The 19900-nt window shown below is 35.9% G+C and overlaps 1 protein-coding gene across 1 annotated transcript; it reads left to right on the top strand.

Annotated features, from left to right (window-relative positions):
* Nucleotides 1–4655: 4655 nt before the first annotated feature.
* Nucleotides 4656–7727, top strand: LOC113323151 (ACT domain-containing protein ACR12-like). Its single transcript, XM_026571419.1, has 10 exons — nt 4656–4902; nt 5100–5145; nt 5264–5386; nt 5913–6007; nt 6195–6273; nt 6401–6460; nt 6562–6617; nt 6789–6894; nt 6983–7051; nt 7467–7727. The coding sequence occupies exons 1-10, from the start codon at nt 4739–4741 to the stop codon at nt 7527–7529; spliced, it is 861 nt and encodes a 286-aa protein (XP_026427204.1). The 5' UTR covers nt 4656–4738; the 3' UTR covers nt 7530–7727.
* Nucleotides 7728–19900: the final 12173 nt, after the last annotated feature.

Below are 19900 nucleotides of genomic sequence, written 5' to 3'. Positions count from 1 at the left end.
AATACATCATCACGGCACCATGAGTATTTCACTAAATAAGTTGAACCAATCCCTCTTCGAAGCACCACTGGAGTCATGATTGCGGCCTTCATCAAGGAATACATAATATATAGATTCGGCGTTCCTAAACATCTCATCTTAGATAACGGAACTCCTTTTGCCAACAAACATGTGAAAGAACTGATTGAAGATATGGTATCAAACATATTTTCTCTACACCATACTATCCCCAAGGAAACGAACAAGCAGAGAGTACCAACAAGACTTTGATCCGGATTATTAGTCGAACGGTTCTTGAAAATCCTCAAACGTGGCATAAATAGCTTCCTATGGCTTTATGGGCCTTTTGAACTGCACCAAGAAACTCGATCGCAACTTCACCATATTCTCTCGTCTATGGAGCCAATGCCATACTCCCAACCGAAATCAAGATTCCTTTAACAAGGATTGTAACAACCAGTGGGGTATAATGGGATGAAGCTGAAGTGTCCAATTCAAGGATTGCTGAACTGAACATGCTCGAGTCAAGGAGGGCTAAAGTAGAGAAATATGTAGAGGCATAAAAAACAAAGGATCTCCAGAGCCTACAACAAAATGGTAAGACCCCGAACATTCCAAGTAGGAGGTTTGGTATAAAAAACAGCAAAGCACATTCAACAAGAAATATCTACTCCCAAGTTCTCTGCAAAATGGGAATGACCATATATAGTCATCAAGGAAGTATCCAGTGGATATTACAAGATTTTGGCTGTTAATGGAGGAGTGGAAAGAATATAATCAACGACATATGGCTCAAAGCATATTATGCCTGATCAACAGAAAACAATTACTTTGATTTTAAAATGTAATTTTTATTCCTTCAAAGAGCGTGCAAAATGCTCGTTCGTTAATTCAAAAGAAAAATTTCAAACATATTTCATCAATCTAACGAGAATTTTCCTTCATTAACGTCATTATCAATTATTCTACCTTACTCAAAAGAAAAGCCTAAACATACTCAAGCAACAACCACGGACACTCATCTAGAGCACACCATCCTACAACAGATAATTCCTGCTAAACATCATTTTGAGTCTCATCAGGAAGCTTTCGGTTCTCACCCTCAAATCTTTTATTGCCTTGTCAGTTCTTATCGATTCCAGAGATAATGCTCTCTCTTCCTCCATGATGGAGGTTGAAGAGGAAACCATGTTAGGAACAATGGCAGCTCTATCAATCTTGATAACCTTGAGACGACAACGAAGCCAACCCATGTTGAACCTCAAAGCCTCACAGTTCAATATCATATCTTCCCATCGATGAAGTTCTATGTTATTCACGTCTCTCAGATTTTTCGTGTTTATCTCATCAATAATCGGTAACATTCCAGCAACTATGGTCAAAAGGGTTGGCTGGAAATTCTTTCACACTTCAGTAGTGGCAATATGCCCATACTTTCTCCAAATCCTGGTGTAAAGAGGCGGGTAACATTTGGGAACGATAAAGCCACCGAAGAGTTAATTATATGGGAAAGAATTTTACATGGGGATGTCAAATGGAAGTCCATATGTCGGGTAATCACAAATAGGAACCCTAAGATCAGCATCTACAAGGTTGATTGAGTTATCGTCAGCAAGATCATCATCATCAGCTACTGCAGAGTCTCCATTTTTCTTCTTCCCAGCTTCAACAACGTGAACATCAACCTACAATAACAAAGCACTCAAGTTTAACAGATATTTGGATAAATATTCACTCAAGAAAAAACTATACCAACACTCACAGATGTTCCAGCATCTGCACGGGCAGGTTTGAAACGAGCAGCGATCTCAAAAGTTCATTTGGGTCTCAAGTTATACGGGGAAAAAGAGGAAAGTCGGTCACCCTGATTCATCTACGACGAATATTTTCTTTTAAATCAGCCATTGATTACATAAAAGAGAAGAAAATAAAAGAAGAATACTTCGTACCAAGTTGGGTGTTTCATTTCCCCGCCTTTACGGAGATACGCTTTGAGGAGATGAGCTATCGTCGGACATACTGTTGTAAGGTATGATTTTGATTAAAATTTCTTCCGCACGATCAAACTCAAGAATTGAAGAAGATATATTTATAAGTGGAAAACCGAAAACCCCAAGTCTTGAAGATCAATATACAAGACACGGTGGACACTTATCCTTTACAGATGGTCAAATCAGTTACGATTTCTACTGAAGCCCTAAATCTCAAACAAAATCTCGGCGATGTATAGAAAAGTAATAATATTGGGGACTGACAGTCCATGACCATGACCAGGCGCGGTCAAGGATAGCACCATAATTCGGGTTAACTGTTCGTGCATATCACACGTTTTACTGTTTGCACAATCCAGTACTTCCGAACTGACGAGCGTCACCAAATAAGGTCTAATTGAAGGATTATAATCAATTTTACGCACAAGGATTTTGTCTACTTCATTTAATCAAAGGTATAAAAGGAACCAGAAAACATATAGTATAAAGATTGTCATTCGAACAAAAATTATCTTAATTCTATATGAAGCAAAGCTGCTCAAATGATCAAGGAGATATCTATTAAGAATACTAAAAGACGTTCAAATATTCAGGAAAATTGCAAGTATGACTAATCATCAGATTCGTTGTCGTATTCACGATCATCAGCTTCTGTGAAATCCCCTTCATATTCTTTTTCGGAATCATCTTCAGAATTTTTAGCAAGAACTTCCTCTAAACGATCTTCAGGATCGTCATACATTGCGTCTAAATAGTCGTCTTCTTCACATTCGACTCGAAAATCAGCTCTAGCCAATCGTTCATCCCTCACACCAGGTAGATATGGCTTAACTTTGCGTTCGATAGGTCTCCAGACAGACTCAGCTTCATCCGCATCCAAATCAGAGGCTACACCATCAGCTCGGGATCGAACTTTATCTTCTGATGCTAGTCTTGCTTGCTGAGTCAAACGTCAACTCCGCCGATAAACTACGAGCTTTTCGTCCTCAACCCTCTTCTTTTGTGATATTTCATTACGTCTTTGTTTTTCTTCTGCATCCACTAAGTCCAAGAAATCACATATTCCAGCACGAACCACTCCTAAATGAGCAAGAGACATGCCATATATCAACTTTCTTGCCTTGTCGAAAGGTTGATCTAAAACATCTGCAAATTCTCTTATCTTCGGTTTGGTGTTTCTGGAACATTTTTCAGAGGATTCGGGAACGTGGTTATCTCCAGGAGCTACCATTATATGTCACAAAACGTGGAGTCAAAACACGTCGATAACAACATGCATTAAAATGGTAACAGTTCGATCCTCACCTGATTGCAATTTCACTAGCAATTGGCGATTTCAAAACTTGCTTGTTTCTTCAACCTGCAAACACGAGCAAAGTTCTTTATTCAAAATCAAAATTTTGATTTCTACAAAACCGTGAATAATTCACGTAATTTTCACCATGTGAACATCCACTGATTTTCTACTGTGTGAACATCCACTATTAAATTATGAAGATTCACATAAAGATATTATTTTATCGCAAATAATTGTCTACTTTCAATGATTATTCAAAATCAAAATTTGAATTTCAAAAATAAAAATAAAAATACGTGAGCAAGTCAAGACGTATATATATTAAAAAAAAAACATGTTCTCTCATACGAGCACCTACCTTCGGAAAACATGTTCTCTCGTAGGAGCACTTACCTTCGAAACGAGAGTTTATTCGATTTTTTGTGAAGGCTCACACATTAAAATAGGTTTTCATGAAAGCTCATAAATAAACAAAATTTTATCGCTAGGCGCAACAAAAAAAATTAGTCCACAATGATACAGTACAAAAATATAGCATATTAGCTTACCTTTCCATCTTATCTTATCTTTAACTCATCTGATTTTTTTTATTTTTATTTGAACACGCTTCCTGTTTGGTTCTCACTTCACGCCTTTGAAAATCGCAATACAAATCTTTACTTTACTCTGCATCATCTCTAAACCAAGTACAATAAACAAAATTAAAGAGATAATAAGAAAATAATAATAGTATGATAGCTCTTTGAGCTCCAGTGAGCCAACCTTTAGAAATTTGAATCATTGAGTCATCATAATCATATTACTCCAGGAACAGGAAATGGTTTGTTGACTAGTTTCCTCATATTGATGGACTAAGAATCAAATTCCCACAATTATCAAAGCACCGAAAACCAACTGGTATCCGACTCAATCGATATTTACACCGGACCGGATATGTGACCTTGCTTAAACTCTGGGTATGTACATCAAACATGTTTCCCAGGATGCCGTTGATTTGGACCTCTCTCGAGTCTCGACCAGTCTATTGGTTTTTTCTTCATCTACGACTTTCTTTCAGTCTATTTCTATGTGTCCCTGTAAAGGTTGTTTATGCCACAAGACGCATTTCCTAAACACAAACCTACTTCAGGAGCTGGCCAAGCACTTCGAGTAAACTCAAACGGCACAGATCAAAGTGTGCTCCCACGTGGCACATGAAACACGCAGAAGTAACTTAATTATAATACTCCTGAATGAATGAAACATTATTTCCCGTTCTGATTACATCAGCTAAATATATAATGATATCTGACGTGTCAAACATCTACATCACATGGTATCACGAAAGTGATTGGACAACATCATCGAGTATATCATAGCCGAGATGAAGAAGTAACAAGAGTCTACGAAGAAGAACAAAAGAAAAAAAGAAAAGAAAAAAAGGCAAGGCAAGAACACAAGAAAGATCGCCATGGCAATCACAAATACTTTCTGTTCTTCTTCCATTATCCCTCGATCTAGGGTTACTGATTTTGGTTCAATTTCAAAAATATCACTGTTTACTACTACTGCTAATCAGATTCATCATCGGATTGGATTTGGTGATCAATTTGGTTTCATGTCATCTACAAACAAGTAAGAATTCATCTTTTCATGTGATTTAAAGTTTACTAATTTCATGCTGTTCTTAGAGATTGTTTTGAAGTGGTTTAACTAGGGTACAAGAGGAAATCTGTGGCTAAAATTGATTTTAAATGTTGTACATATATGTTAATTAGAGTGGAAGAATTTGTACTTGTCTTTCCTAAGTTACTCTTGAACTGTGTTTTTAGGTGCATTTTGCGAGCTTCAATTGATTCAGTAGAATCAAAATTTTCGGTCAGTGATTCAGCACTTGATAACTAGCTCTTATTGAGGATGTTACATGTTTATAATGATTATCAGTTTATTGTTTGTATAAAATTTTATGTTAAGGAAGAGTTGTTACAATTTGCAGAAGTCAGAGCAGGATGGTGAATCTGTTCCGGTGCCAATAGTTTTGATAGATCAAGATTCGGATTCTGAGGCAACACTTGTACAAGTTAGCTTTGGAGATCGTCTTGGAGCTCTTATCGACACGGTAAAGGAATTATAAATCAATTGTTTCAGTTAATTGTACTAGTAAAATGATTGTGGGTCATGTTGCTGCCTTGGATGATTTTTGGTTATTTTCGTACTGAGTGGTTATTGTAAGTTTTGACATGGATGTGGAAAGTCAAAGTGGATGGTAGGGCTTGAAAGATTTCTTTCTAAGTCTCTATTAAGCTTTCTCTTAACTCTACAAGTTAAAGGTTTCTCATTTAAGTAGTATTCGGGGTCAATGCTTCTTCTGTTCATGAATGATGACTGAGTGGTTCTGTAAACCTGCAAACGGGCAAACTGCCTGCTTCTTATCATTTCTCCTGCCAGTCGTTTGGTGATGAGTTTTTCCTGAATTTTGGTTCTTCATGGAGTTTTCCTAGATAAGGTTTATGAAGTTCTTGCAAAATCTGCATATGAATGACAGTGTAGTACTGCATTTGATGCCTAGGTAACCTAATCCAATTTGTTTATTTGCTATGTCTGTAAGATATAATTTCTGATGCATTTGGTTGTGTCACTGGCAGATGAAGGCCCTTAAAGATTTAGGGCTGGATGTGACAAAGGGAACTGTGACAACTGTGGAATCCGTAATAGAGACCAAATTTTTCATTACACGCATGTAAATATCGTTCCCTTTATGTTGTATGATTAAGGCTGTCTGCTACACTCCTTATCTTTTTTTTTAATGGTGTTTTCTTTGTTGGTAATCAACTGCTTACCGTGTGGCTTCATGTTGAGCTCATGTTTTCTTTCCAAAATCTTCGAATAAGAATGCTTACCAAAGATTTATCTGCACAAATTTCTAGGGGACGGAAAGTCGAGGATCCAGATATGTTGGAAACAATAAGGCTCACCATCATTAACAACCTTCTGAAGTATCATCCGGTTTGTTCACTTAAATTGACACTCTCTTTGTTAATCTCTACATGTATTTTACTGCTGGCACCCTTTTTTTGTCTGACTTATATATTTCTCAGTTTTTAAATTTTGGTCTCAATCTTTACCTCTCTAGGAATCCAGTGAGCGGCTTGCTATGGGTGAGGCTTTTGGAATTAAAGCTCCAGAGAAGAAGGTTATCCTCTTATCTATCCTGTTACACTTCCGATTCCACTTATTATTGTTCTGGTTTTGGTATATAGTGGCATAGTGCTTACTTGTCTTTCACGTTAACAGCTTGATGTTGATATTGCCACACATATCCATATCACAGATGATGGGCCCAAAAGAAGGTTAGTAATGTTTTGCTTCAGTGATATATTGTCATTCTTTGTGCAATAATAATTCTGATGTATAATATGTTGATTTGAGATTATTAACTTTAAGCTGGCTTGCTGGAGCATTCTTTTTTTCACATACTTCTTGATTAAAGTGAAACCATTTTACCTTTCTTTCTGTCCCAGCATGCTTTATATAGAGACAGCAGATCGACCTGGGTTGTTAATGGAAATCATCAAGATCATGGGTGATTGCAATGTCTATGTCGAGTCAGCAGAAATTGATACAGAAGTATGTGCCTGCAAAACATTAGTTCACTTGGTTCGTACATTTTATTATGTTTTATATTTTGTTAAATCTTCATCTGTTTATCTAACAGGGATTGGTAGCAAAGGATAAGTTTCATGTTAGCTACAGCGGAGCCGCACTAAATGACTCTCTGTCACAGGTAATCTACCACCTCATTAGTTATTAATTAAGACAGAATAATTTCTCTGCATTCTTAATAATTGTAAATTCATCTAAGGTTCCGCAGTAATCTGTGTTCTCGTTTTACACGAAGTAATAGTTACTCCGAGTTTCCATCTTGATATTTAGCGAGATGTGGGCAAAAGCTCTTATTCTATTTTCCTCATTTCTATTTTCCTCATTTATACTTAAGGCAGGTTAGGTGTACAGTTTTGTGGGAATCAAGTTAATCATGGTCTCTTGTTTCCTTATTTGTTTTTCAGAAGTGTTTTGAGACCAACAGTGCGGTTAAACCATGAAGTTAGGCAGCTTAATCTATTCATCTGTCGAATACACTAAGAAATTATTTGTAGTGTGTTACATTTTCAAGTTTAAACTTTACTCCTCTCTTGCAGGTTCTTATAAACTGTCTCCGCTACTACCTACGAAGACCCGAAACTGATGAAGATAGTTATTAAGTGGCGATGTGTACATGTTTAAAGCCATGTTATATTAATTTATGCTATGATTGTAACACAATAACCAGTACAAGAATTTCATGAAGAAAAAACATCAACCTTTTTAGTTTAGTTCATTTGATCTTAATAACACTTGCAACAATTAAGAAAATGTAAGACAGTGGAAAAATCTTTTTAAGATGTTTGGTTGATTTAGCAAAGGCCGTAGGTCTCCCATAGGTTCTTCGGGTAAATGCCATTGTATATGTTTTCTTATTCTGGTTTAAGACCAGATAAGTACTGGCCTATCATAAATAGAGAAAGGGGATTTCAACAAAGTGCCACACTTTCAATCAAATATTCAAAACCTTTAAAATCCTAAGTCATATGAGCTCCACGTCGCACGGTGAGAATACCCACTTTCGGTAAGCGTCACCCACCCCTTAGAATTGTTCCAAATTTATCTCCTTGTAGAATTGCTCCAAAATTTCTCTCTCCTCTAATTTTGCTCCAAAAACCAAGCTCTCAACATAGAGTAGTTCCTTTTTTTTTTTCTCACTAGATTAACTAATTTACACAGAGAATAAAAATAAAATCTAGAAAAGAAAAAAACCCAAAAGCTTCGGTGAGAGAAAATGAACAAAAGAAGAAAACTTAAAACCAAACCATTAATGGTAGCGGAAACATCTTCTCCGAGTTGAGTTTTGGTATAGTTTAGGTTTAGAAAAGAGATAGGAGAGTTTAGAGAAGAGACAAAAGAATTTAGAGAAGTAAAACTTCTTATTAATTTCAATGTGTTTGATCATACAGGGAGAACATATATATATATATATACAGACTCTAACGACTTGCACGCCAAGTATTGCCTATCTTAAGCTTTCCTAGAATACAAACATTCTATTATTTTTTTGTTTAACAATTTAATTTTATTAATAACCAACGGAGTTAAAAGAACTACAACTCAAAATGAAATAAGAAAAGAGTACAAAAGTGAATGCCATTTGTATGGCATTTGTCTAACAAAATCTAAAATAAACTTGATCTGGATTTTCCAGTCAGCTCAAAAAAGATGGCTTACTATCAAAAATTCTCTTTTCTCCTCTACTTATATGAATACAAACATTCTACATATAACACATTCTAGAACATTCATGAAAACTGAGAGCTTGACTATCACGTCATTGATGTAGTCCTAACACCCTCCCGCAAGCGTAACGGGTCATCTTGAACTGTAAGCTTGGTTCTAAAAGAAATAAAAATCTATCTTTGGAAAGCGGTTTTGTAAATATATCTGCACTTGATCTTCAGAAGAAATGAACCGAACACCCAACTGTTTAGAAGAAACTTGATCACGAACAAAATGATAATCTATTTCAATGTGTTTTGTTCGAGCATGAAATATAGGATTAACTGTAAGATAAGTTGCTCAAAGATTGTCACACCATAACACTGGAGGAAATTTAGTAAACACCTGTAATTCTGAAAGAAGAGATTGTATCCACATAATCTCAATAGTCGTAATAGCAAGCCCACGATATTCAGCTTCAGTACTGGAACGAGACACGGTCTTTTGTTTAAGAGCACTCCATGAAATAAGATTACCACCTAATAAGATACAATATCCACTAGTTGAACGACGATCATCCAAAGACCCATCCCAATCAGAATCCGTATAAGCAGTGAAAGATAACTGTAAGGTGGTTGCTGGTCGAAGATATATTCCAAACGTAGATGTATGTTTTAAATAACATAATATACGTTTGACTAAACTCCAATGAAATTCAGTTAGGTTATGCATGAATTGACAAACCTTGTTAACATCATAAGCCAAATCAGGAATGTCAAGTATTTTAAAGCTCCAACAATGCTTCTGTATTCCGTAGCATCAATGAGTAAAGTACTATGATTAGATGACATATCTCCAGTTGTACTGAGTGGAGTTTGTATTGGTTTGACACCATCCATTTTAACTCTAACAAGAAGATCATGAACATATCGTCGTTGTGTAAGAAGTAAACTAGAAGACGTACGGGTTGCTTCAATTCCAAAAAAATAAGACAAAGAGCCAAGATCTTTAATTGCAAACTCATGCAGCAAAGAAGTACGAATAGATGCCAACCATGATGTACTGGAACCAGTAAGAATGATATCATCAACATAGACTAGTAAGACAACAATCCCTGTATCATCATAAATAGAGATGAATCACATTTAGAAGTAACAAAACCATTGTGTAGTAAGAAAAGAGACCGATGTAACTTACACACATATGTCGGAAAATTAGGATCAGTATATCCTGGAGGTTGTTTCATATAAACTTATTCTTCAAGATTTCCATGTAGAAATGCATTTTGAACATCAAACTGATTGATAGACCAATTATGAGAAAGATCCAACGTAAGAATTATACGTATAGTGCAAGGTTTGACAACTGGACTATATGTTTCACCATAATCATCACCTTCTTTTTAATTGTATCCTTTGGCTACCAAACGAGCTTTATAACGTTCAATGGTTCCATCATCTTTATGTTTAATACAAAAAACCCACTTACACCCGATAAGATTCATAAATGGATGATAAGAAACTAAAGTCCACGTACTATTTTGAAGTAATGCATTGTATTCAGTATCTTATACTTTACGCCACTTTGGATCTGTTTGAGCTTGTGAATAACAAGTTGGTTCAAAACAAGAGCATACTTGGAATTAGGTTTGTAAATACCATTTTAGCTCTAGTAATCATAGGATGACCAGTAGAAACAGAAATATGAGATATATCAGTCTATGTTGATGTAGTTGAATCAGTAGTAGACGAAACATGAACATCTTGAATAGAATAATTTGGCGCAGTAGCAGCTGAAGTAGTAACAGGCACCTCAGTTTGAGGATTTACGAGTAATGCTTCCCGTGAAACTTGAGTGTCAACAGGTGGTATGTCATTAACAGGAGAATACTTTTGTGGTAAAATATTATGAGTGGAGATTATAGAGAATGAAATGATGTTTAGTGGGAGTAGATATTACCTGATCAGTGGATGACAGAGAAGGTGTTGTCGACGCAGCAAAAGGAAAGACAGTCTCATTGAACACCACATGTCTACTAACTGTATCCTATCAAAACACATGGAGAAGATGATGGTTCCATTTTATGGGATCTATACGGACGAAGATGAGGATAACATAAACACCCAAATACACGCAACGAATTATAATTAGGTGGTGTACCAAAGAGAACCTCATAAGGAGAGATTTATGCAAGTGCAGAAGATGGAGTACGATTCACTAAATAAAAAGTAGTAAAAAATGCATCATACCAGTAAGATGAAGGAACTGAGGCCATAGACAAAAGAGTAAGACATTTTTCACGAATATGACGATGTCGTCTTTCAACTAAACCGTTTTGTTCAGATGTATGTGGACATGAGAATCGGTGAAAAGTACCATGCCGTTGAAGATAAGAAGTGAACTTACGATATTCAACAGCATTGTCTGACTGAATTTTTTTTATTTTCCTGTCAAAAATATTTTCCACATGTTTTTGAAAAAAAAAAATGGAAGATACTTCTGATTTGTGAGACATAGGAAACATCCAGGTAAAACGACTGTGTGCATCGATGAAAATAATGTAATATTGATATCCTTCATTAGACAAAACATGAGACGGACCCTAAACATCAGAGACAACTAAGTCCAAAGGATTCAAATATTTAGTTGTACTAGAAGGAAAAGGTAATTTGTGGCTACGATGCTTATGACAGGAAGAGCAAAAATTGATAGTGTTACTAGAAACAGGAAGAGAAAACTTAGAAATAATATGACGCACAGTTCGCATCATAGGATGGCCTAACCTAGAGTGCCAATTATGTAGACTAGTACGTTCACCAACACAGGCTGTTGGAGATACTGATGAAGCATCAAGTTCATAGAGACCACCTTCCCTACGGCCGCGTAGAAGTACCTTCCCCGTACATCGATCCTTCACAAGACAAAAATCAGGATGAAATTCAAATAACACATTGTTATCAGTTGTTAGTCGAGAAACAAATAACAAATTGTGAGAGATTTGAGGAGTATAGATTGTGTTTTTAAGATGTAACTTATGATCAGGGGTGCCTAGAATAGAAGAACCAATATGAGAAATTGGAATAGAAGAACCATTACCCAATCTAATCTGGTCAGGACAGGTGTATTCAGATGGAAGACTTAGCCGAGAAAAATTATTAGTGATATGATCAGTCGTTCCACTGTCAGGAACCCAAGGAGCATGAGAAGGTGATCTTGGTGCTTGAGCAATATAGGTACGAGGAGCATTAGTAGGCTGGGCGGGTGAGACTGGTGGTCGACGAGGAGGTTGTGGTCTAAAATTGCGACCAAAGCGTTTCCAGAAGAGGTGAGCAGGATGTCCAGATTTATCACAATTTGACAAGGCAATTTATCAAGAGTATTACCAGGTTGTTGTCCAGTGCTACTTATAAGGTTAGATATAATCGGTCTTGAAGAAGAAGCAATACTAGCCACAAGTTGAGAATTCAGAGTTTTGTTTTGTTGATCCACACGCATCTCAAAAGTAAGAAGATATGTAATAAAATTTTCAAGCTTCATGGTTCCCATTGACGTTACTATTGTATCATAAGACGAGTCCAAACCATCCAGAATACAATGACGAAGATCACTATTGGTAACTGTAGTATCACCAGCAGCACGATCTATGTAATCTCTCATAGAAAGAAATCATTTCTCAAGGCACGAAATTCACATGGAGTGATGAATATGTGCATCAGATTTAGAAGCAAATAGGGATTCCAGAGAATACCATACTTCATGTGAGCTAATAAGACGATGAACTTTTCGTAAAACAGTAGGAGTTAGAGAAGTAAAAATCCAACCTAGAAGAATTATGTCTTGTTTCATCCAGGTAGCATAGGCTGGATTAGGGTTTTCAGTATTTTCAAGAGTAGCAGCAGGACATGGGTTCTTACCAGTAACAAAGCCAGCAAGATCATAATCTTGAAGATATGGAGAAAACTGAGCATGCCAAAGGGAATAATTTGGTTCATCAAGTTTAACATTAATAATATGATGAGGTTGAGAGAAAACAGATGAAGCCATCATAGATTCAGAAGAGTTCAAAATAGTAAAGACTGTTGAATCTGTTGAAGATGCGGAAGACATGGAGATTTGAACAAGGATGATAGGAAGTTGACTTTTGGTGTAGTTTAGGTTTAGAAAAGAGATATGAGAGTTTAGAGAAGAGACAGAAGAATTTAGAGAAGTAAAACTTCTTATTAATTTCAATGTGTTTGATCATACAAGGAGAACATACATACATATATACAGACTCTAACGACTTGCACCTCAAGTATTGCCTATCTTAAGCTTTCCTAGAATACAAACATTCTACATATAACACATTGTAGAACATTCATGAAAACTGATAGCTTGACTATCACGTCACAGATGTAGTCCTAACACTCCATCTCTCCCTTTTCATACCATCTTCTCTCTGTTTAGTTGATGTTCCGGGGGTTCTTATTTCAGTGTTCAGAATCATCATATCGAGCCGTATCAAAATTTGTAAAAGAATCGATTAGTAGATAATCTACTTGATTTGAAGTGGTGGGTTGTGATTAATTAGCGGATTTAAGATATAAAAGTTGTAACTTTTTCTGATCAATATCTGGGTTTTGTTTTCATAGGTATGGGGATTTAAATTTGATTACTTGATTAGGCTTTGATTTTCGGATTTAGGATTAATACGACTAAGTTTATTGTACCATATGATTGAGTTCTGATATTATATTTATTACAATAACATCCATTTGCTATCAGGATACTGATAAGATTGTCACAAAGCACTAATATTTTTGTCGTAGTTTAATCGGTATAGTGATCAACTTTTGTAATATTTAGTAACCTAACTGATCCCATAACCAACTTTCATCAGGTAAATTAGGGTTTACTTCTTTTTTTGAATTCTTAAATATGGGTTTGCTTGATTTTTAACATAATCTTGATTATTGTGGATTATCATTAAGAGTTTTAAATGAGCATGAACAAATGACTAATTTTTGTTTTAATCTGGTATTCCTTTATGGCGCGTAGGATTTGATTGCACTGGGAGAATTTGTTGGAACAAGATCGCAAATATGATGTTGATCGGTAAGTCTTTGCCGCAAATATGGGTTTGGTGGTTGAGCAATTTGAGGAATACAATCTAATTTTTCTTGAGTTATACTTAGTGCTAATACGTCTTATATAAGCTTATGACGACATAATTATCATTTACTATGGGGCATACGCTCTTTGTTTGTAAATTTAAAGCAAATTATAAGCACACCTACAAGTATGTGGGGTACAACAACTCTATCACTAATAGTGTTTAAGTGTGATTTTCTGTGTGATACAGGTTTGCTATCTTAATGTAGTGGTTTTTAATGGTGGCAGCTTGGACTGGATATATGCGGATTCATGACCTCAATTATTTGTTTACAAGTTTCTAGATTAATTGGATTCTGGATGTGGAGGATTATGTGGGATATGTTATCTCATGAAGTTACATTGCAATAATTATAGATTGTTAAGGTAGAGGAATTACTCTTTACAGACTGCGAGAATGAGATCATGGTTAGGGAAGATAATTTCTTTCTTTACATCTTAAAATACAGTTGCTGGAAATATCTTAATAATATGTTCACTATTAATTATAAAATTAATAGAATATGCATGTATATGCAAAAAAAAGCATGTGCTATATTAGAAATTCCTTTCATTGGAAACTCATGATAATTTTTTATTTGCAGGCAAGTCTAATTCTTACTTTTGAATTTCACACTAGAGTTTGTATGGCTATATTCAATATGTAATTCTCAATACTATGAGTGTGCTACGAAATGCACCAATCTGGATGAATTAAAGTTAAAGAAGAGAGGATGTGTAATCCACGATTCACTCTTGATCAAGGTTTTTGAAACTGCTCATCATTTACCTAGAAGAGATTATAACATTTTTTTTGAATTTAGTGTCGTGCTTGCCCTTCATATTAAATATTTAGTAGGATTCTTTTGCTTGCTTACTCCTGATGATCAACATTTCTGCACTCTTCAATGGTCCTTGCTCTAGAAATTGGTCTCTCCGCCTGATAAATTTGGTGTACCTTCTTTTTTGATATCATGATTGTTGGTGTTAAGGATTCCAACAGCTACAGATGTTTTTCCATTTTCCCACAGGGGAATTACTCCAAGATGAGAGGTCAATGGAGAAGCATATAGTGACAACTACAGGTTCCGAGAAGACTGATACGGGACTAAAAAAGTCACTCCTGTGTGAAAAAACTTTGTTTTTGTATACTCTAAGGTTGGAAAGTCTATCTCTTTGGTTTCGCCGTAATCCAAACCAAATAGGATTATACATTCTTCACCGCACGATAGAAAATTAGAAATGCATCCGGATGGGAGAGGCGAAGCTGAACCACACCAAATTAAGAATGTATCGTGATGGGGCGAGGCAAAGCCGAGCCACACCAAATCAAAAATACATAGCGACCGGACAAGACAACCAAACCAAAAATATGTCTGAACTTTTACAAATAAGCTAGTGATATTCACCTGTTCTTCGCCTCGCCACACCAAATTAAATAGTGATGGGGCGAGGCTAAGCCGAAGCCGAGCTTCACCAAATCCAAAGCACACGGGAACAAAATATACTTATGTTTTGAGTCTATGTATTACAAGGTTTAAAATAAAACAGGTTTAGACATCTCTTGATAGACTGTGGAGTTTCTCCACGTAGGGTAAACAAGTTAAGACCAAGTTTACACTTCTGTGCATATTATACTTTCCACAAGTTCATATTCTGAAATGTGTCTTTGTTTGTTTTTTGATATTCTTCTCCGTCACTATTTTGAAACAATTTAACACCACCTCATGTTCCCACCAAATTTTATATAAACAACAATTTATAGATTATTTTGCAATGCATGTCTCACTAAACCATTTTAGTTCACATTAAATCAAAAATCATAAACGACGGGGTAAGGCGTAGTCGAGCCACACTAAATTAAGAATGCATCACGACGGGCGAGAAAAAGCTGCACGACACCAAATTAAAAATGTATCTGGACGGGGCGAGGTGAAGCCGAGCCACACCAAATCTTTGTATGACTTTTTTCTTAACTTTTATAAGATGAAAAGTATGGAGACATGGACGTGCCTATAGAATGCGCACTAGTAGAGTCGGAAGATGAAAACACCAAATATTTTGAAGATATTATGGCATTAATGGCAGAATTGTGTGTGTTACAAATAACTTACATTTATTTTGGTTCCATTTATATCAGTTCGTAAAAATTATTTTTAGGTACATTTAAGATTGGATTTGCAAAGTTAGACGATCAGCCTAAACCGACATAAGCCATGGTAAGGCGAAGACACGCCACACCAAATCAAAAATCTTAAGCGACAGGGCGAGGCGAGCCAAGCATGCATCGGGGCGGGACTAAGCCACATCACACTAAACCAAAAATATGGTTATATTAAAATAAAAACGATGGTGGGTGGTTTTCGGGTCCGTCCGGTGCGTAGTACGGGTAAAAAGTGGCATCGTTTTTTTTCCAGAATTTATTTAATGCTACACATTTGATCTTTTCCATCCTGTTTTTTTCAAGAAAATAATTGACATCCGTTAATGCATATGTGGCAGTTATTCAGCTTAGTAAAGAATAGCTACGCCCTTAAATCATCTCACTATACTGAGTTAAATCAAGTAATCGTAGCGAGTCATTAGTGAGTTCAATCGTGAGTCAGAGCTAAATCTAAGTCAAGAACTCATATATAACTCACAACCAAAGTCAAGAACCACCACATCAATTTCTTCAAACCCACTCTTCAGCTGCAATACAACAATCTTCTATCCAATACCAAAACCAGACTCCCACCTTCAACGTCTCCGTCTTTACTGCCAAGAATGGCATTAACTTCATCACCACAGATCACCAACCATGGCTAGTCCGACTGCATCACAATCAACACAAATCATAATCAAATATTCATCTGCAGCTCCAGAGCAAATAACACCTCAAACCACCACCTGAAATTCTACTAAGATAATTTATTTTTTCTCTTGTAAAGCACCTTTAAAATCTCTTATCAGTACAACCGCGGATTAAACCCTAGATATCAACTGCAACTCTAGAAACTAGCAGCATCACTCATTTCCATTCTCATATCAATAAATATGACTTAATCAAAATTATCATATCAATATTAGTAGCTTAATATGACCTGAGAGTTACATCAAACAAATACGAAAAAGAAATTACAATAAAATTTGCACGTGTTAACTTAAAGGCCTTGACTCATAAAGACAAGAACACGTGGTCTGCAAATTTTAAAAATCAACGTATTAGATTAAACAAGCTTCACAAAAATTATATATGAAAATTCAACAAACTATAAATGGTTCTAATTTTCGATAAAATTATCACAAATCCATGCATATACCTTAAGATAAATGGGAAAAGTTTATACTCTTGGCTTTGTATGTTAAGACGAACTACTTACAAGTAGTGATTATTAGAGCACTGCTCGGTCGAACTCGCAAGCGTTACTATCTCAAGCTCGTTTGTCAAGTTTAGTTGTGAAAACTATAAGTCTTGATTTCTAGTCTACTTATATCTATGTCTCGGATTATGATAGAACGTATAGTTGAGCTTTAGACTTCACGGCGTTCATCGATTGAAGACGAAGAACTACTAAGGGGAGCTTGTGAAACTTCATCAACAAAAGGTATGTGGAGACTTGAACTCATCTATCACTCAAAAGTCTATTTCTATTTTATCTCATGTTGAGACAAAAGTCGTATAGTTATATAAACTTTATATTATACACATTTGATATTTCGAGCTGAGTTTAACTCGCTTATACCTTTCTCAAAATATGTATTGGAAAGCTTTTGCTTTAACCAAGTTCATCTTATATTCTTGACGAAAGTCAAAAGATGATCATGTGAAAATCGCCTGGTAACATCTTATATGATTTGTGTGAGACAGTCATTTGATGTAGACTTGGAATTTTTCGTATTGATCAATTGATCACTTGAAAATTGGTTTGAAGATAATAGTTTGTGTGAGACAGCTATTCTCGTCTTCCAAGAATGTTTTAATGATTAAAATGAAGTTTAGCACAATTAACCTTTAATTGGATATAGCATAGTACGCATACTTGTATGCTAACTGTTGCAAGTATATTCCAAGTCCGAGAATTTATTATGCATACCCGTATGCATACTGGTTTGGAAGTTGAAGTCCGGGAACTTAGTACGCATACCCGTATGCGTACCGGCGTAATAGTTCAAGTCCGGGAATCAACTGAGTTTGGTGGTGTATGACAGTATGCGTACACGTTCGCATACTAGCGAACCCAGACCAAGTTCGGAACTCTAAGTATGCGTACCCGTTTGCATACTTGAGTGGGTTAAGTTCTAAAATCAGTTTGTTCATGAACTAATACATTTATATATTAAGGAATGCAATCATTTGCAAACCGTGGCTATAATATTCATGAATTGATTCAAGTGAATCAAAATCGATTTTGCTACAATTGTGTCTTGTATACTTCTATGAGAATATAAACAATTGAACAACTCCATAACTAGTTTCATTTGAGTCATTTCAACTAGTTGTGATTAAGATGAAAAAGGTTGATATGAAAGTGTTCATATAACTTCGGTTAACTATTGTTGAGCCAACTATGTGCACACGTTTGGGTACGGTTACTCATACCTAAATGAAGTCACATTTCATTTGTGTATAACAAGCTAAGTTCGATCTAACGGTTGAAAGATATTAGCTTGACTCTAATAAGGTTTTCATCTAATGGTAAATATTGAATGCTTTGTTACCAAGGTAGCATTGATTGCAAACCCTGATTTGAAGACTATATAAAGGAGAACTCTAGTAACTTGGAAACCTAATGCCCACACCTCCTGTATGATACTAGTTGCGACTAGAGTCGATTCTCCTTTAACCTAGGTTTTTCCTAAAACCATTATAGGTTAATGACTTAAAGACTTCATTGGGATTCTGAAGCCAGACCCAACTATTTTCTCTGTAGTTGTGTGTTCTGATCTTACTTTGTTCTATCGTGTTGAGTATTATCTTCGCTAAGATTTGCTCGAGATTTAATCTCCGATAGGTAAGATAAAAAGTAGTCACAAACATCTTCGTCTCATCGTTTGTGATTCCACAATATCTTGTTTTGCTTCCATATGATTAAGATTACTGTGAGATGATTGATATTACTAAGTTTTTCTTCGGGAATATAAGTCTGGTGTATCAATTGGTTCATGTTCACCTTAGTCTATCAAAGGACGGAATAAAAACTCGTAGGTATCTCTGCGGGAGACAGATTTATCTATTCAATAGTCTTTTTTGTGTGAGACAGATTTGCTTATCAAGTCTTCGACTTTGGGTCGTAGAAACTCTTAGTTGTGGATGAGATCAGCTAAGGGAATCAAGTCGCAGAATCCCGCGTGGTTCAAGAGGCGTAAGGAATGCGATTGTACATTAATCAGTGTGAGATTGGTTAGGGCTCAACTACATTCCAGTCCGAAGTTAACTTGTAGTAGGCTAGAGTTTGTAGCGGCTTAATATAGTGTGGTGTTCAAATCTGGGCTAGGTCCCGGGGTTTTTTTGCATTTGCGGTTTCCTCGTTAACAAAATTTCTGGTGTCTGTGTTATTTTTTTCCGTATTATATTTTTATATAATTGAAATATCACAGATTGTGCGCAGTTCAATCAATTAGATAATCCAACCTTTGGTTATTGATATAAATTGATTGACACTTGGATATTGGTATTTGGTACCATCCAAGTTATTTCTCATATTAATCCGGCTCACAGATTTCTATCTGTTCGGTTGCAGATTGATTTGAGAAATTGAGATATAACTCTTGGATGTATTTCCCTTGATCGAGTCTGACTGTGTCTAGTTGATTCTCTTGAAAATATATTAGAGTTTTTCCATACAGATTTCCTAAAAGAAACATTGAATGTGGTTGTTATACCCCCGGTTTTTCAATTGGTATTGGAGTAGGCACGTTTAAGACCTCATAAGTCTGTGTTTGTAGCAATTTGACTCTATGGACAGTAATGCTATCTCAGTAAACGCATCACCAGTTCAGAAACGTTTTGACTTGGTTCAAAGCTCTGGTTCTCCTAAAGAATCTTTCTCATCCTCTCCATTGTCAAAAACTGTGTATAACTGGGAAACACGCCTAGATGAATAGTTGGATGGTCTTTTGGATGAAAGTGATTCAAACATACGACGTTGATAAGGAAGTCTCTCAATACATCAAGCTCTTTGACCATCTCATAAAGAAAAAGAAGTCAAAATCT

Source organism: Papaver somniferum, chromosome 11 (genome assembly GCF_003573695.1).
Source record: "Papaver somniferum cultivar HN1 chromosome 11, ASM357369v1, whole genome shotgun sequence".
Classification (NCBI taxonomy): Eukaryota; Viridiplantae; Streptophyta; class Magnoliopsida; order Ranunculales; family Papaveraceae; genus Papaver; species Papaver somniferum.
Note: the sequence above shows the minus strand (reverse complement) of the source record. Positions and strands in the feature narration are given on the sequence as shown.